This window comes from Hibiscus syriacus, unplaced genomic scaffold (assembly GCF_006381635.1).
Source record: "Hibiscus syriacus cultivar Baekdansim isolate YM2019G1 unplaced genomic scaffold, ASM638163v2 tig00020682_pilon, whole genome shotgun sequence".
Taxonomy (NCBI): Eukaryota; Viridiplantae; Streptophyta; class Magnoliopsida; order Malvales; family Malvaceae; genus Hibiscus; species Hibiscus syriacus.
Window position 1 is genome coordinate 571346 of NW_024062499.1, and position 11769 is coordinate 583114.

The following is an 11769-nucleotide window of genomic DNA, read 5'->3' on the forward strand; positions in this document are numbered from 1 at the left end:
GGTATGGGGATGGCGCCCACCAAAAGCAGTGATTGCGTCGTGCTGGATCCAGTGGGTTTTCGGGTTATATGAAGTTTATATAGCAACAAACGGGTTTTGTGTAACCCGCTTCAATATTTTACCAAAAGGCCCAAAGTCCATGAAACATGCTACATTGGACCGAGTAACGGTTCAAGCCATATGTGAATTTGACTGGACCCATTAATCTATACAATATTACCTATTCACACTTCAACTATTGATAAAGTTTTTCTTAATATAGAAATAGCTAATTTTATTAAAAATAAAAAATATTTAAAATTAAAATGAAATTTTATAATTATAAATTAAAATCATAATTATAATATTTCTATATAATAATTAATATAAAATATGATCATAAACTCTATTTTTATACAACATTGTAACTATATATTTTATTTAATTTAGTTTTAACAAATGTTAATTTCATTGCTTTAATTTTCTTATAAAATAAAAAGTTAATTATATATTTAAAATAAATATTTCGAACGATTTTCAACTCCACAAATCAAGCTAGAAAAACAAATTTACTCATTAATTTTAATTCTTTTATATAACTTGATGATTCATAAAAAAAAACATAACGACGCCAGCACCTTTTAAAAAGTACCTGATATTTTTAATTTTATAATCTAGGGTAGTTATTGTAGTAGTAGTATTTGTTTTAAGGGTAAAGCATATGAATGGTCTCCGACTATACGATGTTACTTTATTGAGTCATTCGATTATTAAAAGTTATAAAATGATCTTCCGACTATAAGACATTCCTTTTTTTAAGTCATCTGACTTTTAAAAGTTACAAAATAGTCACCTAACTATTCATTGTATTCCAAACTCGTCCTTTTCCGTCAAATAAATTGGTGTCAATTTGAGTTGGATATTATTCTATTGACTGAGAAATGATATAATATGAACTCAAAATATCAAACGACTATCATATGTCAATCAACAGGTTAACATCCAGCTCAAACTACCATCAATTTTTAACGAAAAAAGACGGGCTTAGAATGCAATAAATAATCGAATGACCATTTTGTAACTTATAATAGTCATGGAACTTAAGAAAGCAACGTCCTATAGTTAGGGGATCATTATGTAACTTTTAATAGTCAGATGACTCAATAAAATAATACTTTATAGTCGAGGGACCATTTGTGTAGTTTACCCTTATTTTAAAAACTCTCAATCTGATAATGAATGCCTAAATACTCTGCAATCTATGGTGTTAGAACCTATAACCTCTAAAAATAACAATCACCATTTAATCACTGAGATAACTTAGTTCTTGCAAAAAAATACTTTACAGTTCATATTAAAATAAATTAGGTTTTCTTGTTAACATATAAAATTAGATAAATATGTAAAGACAAAAATCATATATTATATTTTACATTATATCAATTTTTTTTTTCATAGTGTGATATTATTATAAGATTGTATATGTTTAAAATATTTTTTAATTGTTAACTATAAGCACACAACTATATATAGACACAACTGTTTAAATCTAAAACTTTTAAAAAGTATTATCTTCATTTAATTACTAAGATCATTTAATGAGTTGAATTCTAAAATTTAATTTATATATACCTACCTATGTATATATATCATTTAAGATCAAGCACTACCCTATGATTTTATTGGCTAGAAATGAATTAACGAATGGGCTACGATATTACGGAAGAAACAAAAGAAAATGAAAATAAAAAAGTATTGTTTATAGTATATAAACTATATAAACTATTTTTTTTAATTTTAGATTTTTTATTTTTATATAATATATGTATAAAAAAAATTAAGAAAAGGATAGGGCAATGACTATAGGTAAAAGTCTTGAGAGCTATAATACAAGGGAGCGAGTGTTTTTAACTTTTGAGGTCATCCAACTGCTACACGTAGCTGCCGTAAGCACCTAATAATATATTTCATCCTGCAACTGCAAACAATACAAACTTCTTTGCACGACATTCAAAGCCGCGTTTCACCTTCTTTGTGACTCATTTCCACTCACCATTTTCACATTCTTTTTATATTTGTTGTCCTTTATCATACCAATAAATTAATAAGGTAACTTTTTTGTTCTACTTAAATTTTGTATAGTTAACATTGAAGGCTTTGCCCATTTGGAATGAAGAACTAAGGTAAGAACTTTTCTTGAGTGCTTTCTGTTTTCTTTTTTGTGTTTGATCTTCACTTTTCTGTCTTCTTTAGCGTTATTTTCTTTTTCCTGGCTTCCAGTTTGGTTGCTTAGGGTATCAGATAGAACTAAAGAACAGTGTTAAATGTTTGATGATGAAGAATTCAAAAAGATAAAAGTTCATTTTTTTCCCTACTTTCTGGGTATCTTTCGTTGTCTTTAATGATTTGAACATTGACTGGAATTACGTGTTATGCTGCAAAGTATTCTTTTTTATTATTATGAATTATGAATGGCTGGATGGTAATTTGATTATTCTCCTTTTCTTTTCTTTTTTTCTGTTGTATTGATTCGAATGTTTCGCAGTGAGTACAGCTGTCTGCGCGTGTCCTGTTTACTTCTCCAATCCTCCCAGCTTCTCCAAACCTGTGTCGCAGTGAATAAAGTTGAGTTCCTCCCATTTTATTTGATTCCAAGTTGGCCCATTTATTCGATAATATACCAAGTCTTTACCTAAATGGTCCTCAAGTTATGGCACTATCAAAGCAACAGAGGAGCTTGAGAAAGCTTATGTGAAGGATATCATTTTCTCATCATCTGAATGTGCAACTGCCTAAAGCTTATCGCTCATTTTGAAAAATTAACTTCTACGCTCAAAGCCACTATCCATAGCATTCATTGATGTACAATATGCGTATAAAATGGACTCAATATGGTCATCTCTGGGGTTCCCGTGCCCGCCATTTAGAGCATCGAGCTTCCGCCGCTTCATCTGCTGCTGTCCTGATTAAATGTGTGCTGAATTTTATTAGTGCCATCTTGATTTCATTGAAACTCAATATGGTGGCAATTGAACGAGTGCATCCTTTGCCGTCTGCCCTTTTGCCACAAAGGGAAGACAAAGCTGAAGGAATGGGTTTCAAGGGATTATTAAGCTGATAACAGTGTACACATCTCTGCAATTATCTGATTGTTAAGCTCAAGATGCTATTCGTCTGCTGATTATGGAGAAAATGTGCATGCTGTCAATTTTATTACACTGGAATTTGGAAATTTATCACATTTTTGACTTATAAAATTGTTTAAATTCGATTAATTTGACTTTTTGTCGTGTTAACTATATTATTGATAAAAATTATAAAAACATATTGATTATAAAATTGAAGTAATTGCAATATTTAAAATAATTAAGGTCAAAGTTAAAAGTTTTTGATAAAAAAATTGCTGAAATTCTTCAATTACAGTCGATTGATGAGAATGTAATGGTTAGATATTGTCAAGGATTAGCCCTTGCAGAGCTTTGATTGCTTTTTTTTAAAAAAAAAAAAAATCAAGTTCACATGATTTTCAGTTCTAATGGCAATCCTACGCCATCAGATCATTGAAGGGTTCAAAGATTACACTCTCAACTCCATTACCCCTACGCACATGCATGAAATATGGTAGGCAACTACAAAGCAAGTCAACAAAACTATATAAAATCATCGTAATGCCATCCATCTGCAGGCACTTGATTTACATTCTCAATTCTTTATCTGCGGGTGAGCTCCTGAAATTAACTACCTTAACATCGACCTCACTGAAGAGAGGATATAGTTTCTTATCCCCTCTCCTTTTATGTACAGCCTGTAATGAATAATGCCGATGCGGACAAGTAAAACAAAAACTGTATCGCCATTGACAAAATGATTTCATTCCTTGCTAATGGTCAATATAACATAATGCACTGATCTAACCAGTGGTTGATGTGGGTGCAGATACTTTAGTACAGAAAACTGCTGGAGGCTCCCTGTCAACATCTTGATGATTAGTTCCAAGATTGAGACTACTGCTAATTTTTTTCTTTTCCTAGGCCTCCACCAGGTTGTGTCTGAGTAACTTCTAAATTACTATTACCACCGGAGGTCAACATGCTTTGCTTTCTAAGGTATATGTCGGTGGCATCTTGAAGTAATCTCTGTTGGTAATGCTCAATCCCACATAGTGTTGGAAACACTATTGGGAATGGTATTTAAGGCTTGACATTCCACTTTCTTGTTGAGTGATAGAGAACAAGGGGGGCTCTCGCGCACCGCTGCCGCCGTCCGTCTCGGCTCGGCTCGTGGTCGTGGTCGTGGTCGTACGTGTCTTCGACACGTCCGCGCGGATACTATCTTTTTAGAGAAAATTCTTGAGGAATTTCAAATAATAACAGCTGAATTATTATTTTTTTATCAGAAATTAAACAATTTATTCCTAAATTAAATCAGAAACGTTAAGATGTACCTGGACTGATTTACAGCTTTGTACAGAGGAGACAAGCTGTTAATATCAGGAGTTACAGGAGTTATTTGATTTAATTCCAGGGGTTACATGATATAATTTCGGGAGTTATAACAGCTGAATAATGATACAATGAACCTGGACTATTTCTGAGTCAGGTTCATCTAGACGTTTCAGCTGTTACAAATAAGAGGTTTAATCCTAAAATTTTATGGACGATTTTAACCATATTTCTAGCCTATAAATAGAGAGCTATATTCAGCTTCTCAACTCACTCCAAAACATTTACAATTCACTTACAAAGTGTTTTCTAAAGTTCTCTCTGTGAGTTCTCTCTGAGTGCTTTCCGATCAGAAGTGCAATACCACCAGCAGTCCACTCCGGTTTCGGGTGTACGGAATTCGGAGCGACCGTGTTAACCTCGGGGGACGGTCCGCCTACTGCAACGATTACACACATCGAGGCGAATTCGTTTCTAAGGCAGTGGTTCTTACCACGACACGGTTTACGAATCTGTTCTTCTTAATTACTGTTTATATTTTCAGTCAGTGCTAACGGTGTAGTTTTGCAGTTCATATATCCAACAATTTAGAAACGAATTTCCATAAACTGCAATCATGTCGACACCTTTGAGCAAACTCATTCCCGATCTTTCCAAGCTCGATGCACTTGATGGAAAGAACTATAGAAGGTGGTCCCAAAGAATTCTGATATTCTTCGAGCAACTTGATCTTGATTACGTGTTGCTCAAGCCACCACCTACCATGCCACCAACCCCAGCTGTCGGTAATGATGCGGATGCGATCCTCAATGATGATGCCTTAGCAACTGCCGCCGCCGCTCTCGCTACCTACGAGAAATACGAGAAGGATAACAAGACGGTATGAGGACATTTGCTCAGCCACATGTCAAATAAACTATTTGATATGTTCCTTAGAGAAAGGAGTGCCAAGGCAATATGGGACACTCTCGACAAGAAGTATGGTGCGGATGATGCGGGGATCAAGAAGTACGTTGTCGGCGAATGGCTCAAATTCCAGATGACAGACGACAAACCAATAATGGATCAAGTCCATGACTATGAGAACTTAGTCGCTGACATCATCGCTGAAGGGATGCAAATGTGTGAGGTGCTGCAAGCCAATGTACTCATTGAGAAGCTGCCCAAGTCCTGGTCCGATTACCGCAACTCTCTTAAGCATAAGAAGAGAGACATTTCGCTTGAAGAACTTGTGGGCCATATGAAGATTGAAGAAGCCAACCGTTTAAAAGATAAGCTTACTAATTCTATGAGTAATTTATCTTTTAGAGCTAACTTGGTTGAGTCTAAATTTAAGAAGATCATGAAACGTGGGAATCAAGATAAAAAGACGAAACCACAGAAGGCTACCAACTTCAAGAAGTCAGGAAAGGCCAAACCGGAAGGAAAGACGTTCAAGTGTTATGTCTGCGGTTTACCTGGCCACAAAGCTTACCAATGCCAACACCGCTCAGACCGCCAGAATGACAACAAGCCACAGATGCACGTTGTAGAAGAAGATGATGAGATCATTGCTGCGGTGGTCTCAGAAGTTAATCTGGTGGAGAACAGTTCAGAATGGGTAGTTGACACTGGCGCTTCGAAGCATTTCTGCGCAAGGAAGGAGTTTTTCACCGAGTTCGAGGATGGAAACACTGGTGAACGTGTGTACATGGGGAACTCTAGCAGCTCTGAAGTGCTAGGCAAAGGCAAGGTTTTACTCAAGCTGACTTCTGGTAAAACTCTGGCTTTAAATAATGTTCTGTATGTACCTGCCTTGCGTAGAAATTTGATAAGTGGTGGGCTTCTGAATAAGGCAGACATTAAGTTAGTTTTTGAGGCAGATAAACTTTTCCCGAAATGGTGATTATGTGGGGAAAGGGTTTTTAAGCAATGGTTTATTTGTCATAGAAACTCAATTTAATGAAAATAAAGCTACCACTTCTGCTTATATTGTTGAATCCATTGATATGTGGCATGCTAGATTAGGACACGTGAATATTCATGCTTTAAAGAAATTAATGAATATGAATGTTCTGCCTAAACTAGACACAACTAGCTTTAACAAATGTGAGATTTGTGTAGAAGCTAAGCATACTAGACCTAACTTTAAGACTGTTTCTAATAGAAAGACTGGACTGTTAGAACTTATTCATACTGATCTAGCAGATTTTAGAAACACTGAAAGTAAAGGAGGAAAACACTACTACATAACTTTTGTAGATGATTATTCAAGATATACAAAAGTTTATCTCCTAAGAACTAAAGATGAAGTTGAAAACTTCTTTCTTATTTATAAGGCAGAAGTTGAAAATCAGTTAGATAGGAGAATCAAACGGGTTAGATCTGATAGAGGTGGTGAATATGGATCTAATTTCTTAAAAGATATTTGTGAAAAGAATGGCATAATTCATGAAACATCAGCCCCCTATTTTCCTCAACAGAATGGTATAGCCGAAAGGAAAAATAGAACTTTAAAAGAGATGATGAATTCTTTACTAATAAGTTCCGGGTTATCTGATAACATATGGGGGGAGGCCATTCTATCGGCAACTCATATCTTGAACCGAGTTCCTCATAAGAAATTAGATTCTACCCCATATGAATTGTGGAAAGGATATGCTCCTAATTTACAATACCTGAAAGTGTGGGGGTGTCTGGCTAAAGTGGGCTTGCCAGACTTTAAGAAGTCCACCATCGGACCTAAAACCGTTGATGCAGTGTTTATAGGGTATGCTACGAATAGTGCTGCATACAGATTCATGTTTTTACAAGATTATTCTATTTGTGAATCAAGAGATGCTGTTTTCTTTGAAAATACTTTTCCTTTAAAGGAACCGAGAATAAATATTGAAACACAAATAGAATATATTCCATCAACTTCTTCTAGTAATCCTGCTAGGTCTTTTGAACAAATTGATTTTGAGCCTAGAAGAAGTAAAAGGCAAAGAGTTGAAACCTCTTTTGGACCAGACTTTATTACTTCCTTTATTTCTGAGATAAATGATTTAGACTTCATTTCAGATCCTATAGCTCAAATTTTTCTATTAGATGAGGATCCTAAAACTTTTGAAGAAGCTATAAGATCTATCGATGCTAGTTTTTGGAAAAGCGCTGTTAATGATGAACTAGAATCGATAATGTCTAATCATACTTGGGAATTAGTTGACTTGCCTAAGGGATTCAAACCAATCTCCAACAAATGGGTCTTCCGGAAGAAACTAAGGCCAGATGGTTCGATTCAGCGGTACAAGGCAAGGTTAGTCGTCAAAGGGTTCACTCAAAGGTTTGGTTTAGACTACTTTGATACATACTCCCCCGTTACAAAAATCTCAACGATTCGTGCATTATTTGCACTAGCCTCTATTCATAAGTTGCAGGTACATCAAATGGATGTTAAGACTGCTTTCTTGAATGGGGATCTAGATGAGGAGATTTACATGGAGCAGCCACTAGGTTTTGAGGCACCTGGTATGGAAGGCAAAGTTTGTAGACTCAAAAAGTCACTCTATGGACTTAAGCAGGCTCCTAAACAGTGGTATGAGAAATTTCATAAAACTATTCTTAGTTTTGGTTTTGTTGTGAATGGTTCGGATGCTTGTGTATATTCGAAGATGTTTGAAATTGAATGTGTTATCATAAGTCTTTATGTTGACGACATGTTGATTTTCAGTTCTAACATTGAGTCCATTAACAAAGTTAAAAATTTCTTGTCCACTAAGTTTGAGATGACAGATTTGGGAGAAGTAGATGTAATCTTAGGAGTCAAAGTTACCAAAACTGAGAAGGGATTTTCTTTATATCAAGCACATTATATAGAGAAAGTGCTAAAGAAATTTGACAGTTTTGATGTCGTCCCTGTTCGAACTCCTTATGACCCTAGCATACATCTAGTTAAGAATAAAGGAAGTAGTGTTTCCCAAACTGAATATGCTAAATTAATCGGAAGTTTAATGTTCTTAATGAACTATACTCGGCCTGATATTGCTTATGCTGTGAGTAGACTAAGTAGATATACTCATAATCCGAGTGGTGAGCACTGGATTGCGCTTAAACGCTTACTGAAGTATCTTAAGGGTACTGTGAATTGGAAACTTGAGTTTGTTGGCTTTCCTGCGGTATTGGAAGGATATTGTGATGCCAACTGGGTTTCTGATAATGATGAGGTAAGCTCTACGAGCGGGTATGTTTTTACTTTGGGTGGAGCAGCGATCTCGTGGAAATCATCAAAGCAGACTTGTATTGCTCGTTCTACCATGGAGTCAGAGTTTATAGCTCTTGACCTAGCTGGGCAAGAAGCCGAGTGGCTCAGAAGCTTGTTAGCAGATATTCCGTTGTGGGGAAGACCGACTCCTCCAGTTTCATTGTTGTGTGATTCACAAGCTGCAATATGTGTGGCTAAGAACCAAGCTTACAATGGTAAGAAAAGACACATTCGCATAAGACATGAATCAGTTAGACACTTGATAAAGAATGGAGTGCTCTCTTTAGAGTATGTGAAGTCGGAAAGGAACCTAGCAGATCCACTTACCAAAGGGTTAAGTCGGAAGCTGGTCCTAGATTCGTCGAGGGGGATGGGTCTAAAGCCCATTGGTTGAGGAATTCATGGTGGATACCCAACTTAGTTATCTAAGTTCCATGTGGTCAAACGAAACCATGGAAAGACTCATAGTGCACATTCCTACTGCCTATCCCTATGATGAATAATGTGCATGCCCAGGATGAGCTTAATTGCTCTTAATAAATTCATAGCCCAGGCTTTGGGTGGTCTTAGTGAGAAAGACTTGATGAATTTACCGATTTTGGCTGAATATCTATTCTTAATAAGTTCATAACCCAGAGTGAGTGGGTAGGAAATGATGAACTTACCAACAGAAAGGTTGAGTTTGTTAAACTCTTAATAAATTCAAATCCAAGTATTTGGATGGTTCTAGTGAGAAGGACTTATTGAATTTACCGATAAATGAGGTTGAATATTTATTCTTAATGACTTCTTAGCCCAGAGTTTGGGTGGTTCATTTATAATGAACTTGAAAAAAGTCACCAAACCCTTTGTGAGGTTGAGCTATTATAAAAGCTCTTAATTATTTCATATTCCTTTTTAAAGGGTGGTTTATGTTGAGATAAACTTGATGAAATAACCTATGTAAGTGAGAAGGGTTAGCCGCCTTCTATGAAAAATGTTGGGCTATTTTTCTAGCACACTTACTAGAATCCTGAGGTAAGATGGCCAAATATATACGTTTGTATATATATATCTTACACATCGAGGACTCAGGTGGATGAAGGGGTTAGTTGTGTGTTATGAGTTTACCCTGATCTTAGAAAGTTCCAGACTAATTTCACTTATCTAAGAGAAGGATTGCTCATCATCACTATGTACTAGTTCCAGATATGTTCACTAGTGCTTAAGCAACTAATCTCGCTATTACTCTTCTGGAAAGCTTGTTTTCGAGTTTCAGAAGATTTCTTTTGCATTAGTGGGGGAATGTTGGTAATGCTCAATCCCACATAGTGTTGGAAACACTATTGGGAATGGTATTTAAGGCTTGACATTCCACTTTCTTGTTGAGTGATAGAGAACAAGGGGGCTCTCGCGCACCGCCGCCACCGTCTGTCCGTCTCGTCTCGTCTCGGCTCGGCACAGCACGGCACGGCTCGGCTCGGCTCGGCTCGGCTCGTGGTCGTGGTCGTGGTCGTGGTCGAGGTCGTGGTCGTGGTCGTGGTCGGGGTCGTGGTCGTGGTCGTGGTAATACGTGTCTTCGACACGTCCGCGCGGATACTATCTTTTTAGAGAAAATTCTTGAGGAATTTCTCTTTGAAAGAAACAAATGGAAAATGTGAAAGATATCAACTGATATTTATAGGCTGCTGAGGACTGTTTGAATTTCAAATAATAACAGCTGAATTATTATTTTTTTATCAGAAATTAAACAGTTTATTCCTAAATTAAATCAGAAACGTTAAGATGTACCTGGACTGATTTACAGCTTTGTACAGAGGAGACAAGCTGTTAATATCAGGAGTTACAGGAGTTATTTGATTTAATTCCAGGGGTTACATGATATAATTTCGGGAGTTATAACAGCTGAATAATGATACAATGAACCTGGACTATTTCTGAGTCAGGTTCATCTAGACGTTTCAGCTGTTACAAATAAGAGGTTTAATCCTGAAATTTTATGGACGATTTTAACCCTATTTCTAGCCTATAAATAGAGAGCTATATTCAGCTTCTCAACTCACTCCAAAACATTTACAATTCACTTACAAAGTGTTTTCTAAAGTTCTCTCTGTGAGTTCTCTCTGAGTGCTTTCCGATCAGAAGTGCAATACCACCAGCAGTCCACTCCGGTTTCAGGTGTACGGAATTCGGAGCGACCGTGTTAACCTCGGGGGACGGTCCACCTACTGCAACGATTACACACATCGAGGCGAATTCGTTTCTAAGGCAGTGGTTCTTACCACGACACGGTTTACAAATCTGTTCTTCTTAATTACTGTTTATATTTTCAGTCAGTGCTAACGGTGTAGTTTTGCAGTTCATATATCCAATAATCTCATCATGCTGCCGGAATGAGAACCAGGTGAAAGCTCTTCTTCTCGCTCAGGTTGGATATTCAAGTCAATTTGGACTTTAAAAGGTGAAGTTGAAGATTTTACTCTGTTAGGATCTTCATCTGAACCCTTGGTGGCAACCTTTTTTGGCTTTGGGCTGTGAATTTCTGCATTTGTACAAGGGGGAGGGTCACCATCCCCAACTTTATTAGCCAACAAAGTTTGCTGCTTCTTGCCAGTGGTTTCAGTTTCTTTCTGTGACTGTTTCTTCTCACGCCGCAGCATGAGATCGTCTCTTCACTGTTCACAAACATTACAAGTACATGTCTGCTTGTGTTTGGGGCCTTTCCCACTTGGGGGTTGAATGCATACGATACATGAGCACCCAGGTCTATGCCGGGGGTGCTTTGTGGTGACCTGAGATGAAGCCGGGAGAGCATCACCCTCTCCCAAGATAGCTAGGTTGGCAAGGGTGTCAAGACCCTCTAAAGCATCTAAGTTTTCTGGTACTGGTTTAGTGGCCTTCATTTTCTTAGAAGCATCTGTCAATCACAATCACAACAAATTCGCTAATTTCACAATGGTAAAAAACTACAAGAATCAGCTTTACAACTCAAATCATCAAGGAATCAAATTCATGCATAGTTTACTCCAAGTGAGTTTCAGAAAACATTAAGTGTTTTGTTTTCTTCAAGCAACAAATACCTGGATTACTTTGTGGCAGCAGATTTTCCAGCTGTTTGGCAGTCAATTATTGAGTGGCCGAACAAGA

General features: G+C 36.8%; 1 protein-coding gene across 1 annotated transcript; it reads right to left on the reverse strand.

Moving 5' to 3' along the window:
* Positions 1-3740: 3740 nt before the first annotated feature.
* Positions 3741-11282, reverse strand: LOC120209899 (B3 domain-containing protein Os07g0563300-like). Its single transcript, XM_039208786.1, has 2 exons — positions 10999-11282; positions 3741-4113 (listed from the first exon to the last, which is right to left on the reverse strand). Exons 1-2 carry the CDS (start codon positions 11280-11282, stop codon positions 3990-3992), a joined length of 408 nt encoding a protein of 135 aa, XP_039064717.1. The 3' UTR covers positions 3741-3989.
* Positions 11283-11769: the final 487 nt, after the last annotated feature.

Bases quoted from the DNA above. Each gene is read 5' to 3' on its own strand.
- LOC120209899 (XM_039208786.1), bottom strand. From the start codon at position 11,282: ATGCTGCGGCGTGAGAAGAAACAGTCACAGAAAGAAACTGAAACCACT. The intron at 4,114-10,998 runs ATTATTGGATAT...TTACCAACAGAG, and splicing joins CATTCCGGCAGCATGATGAG to ATTACTTCAAGATGCCACCG.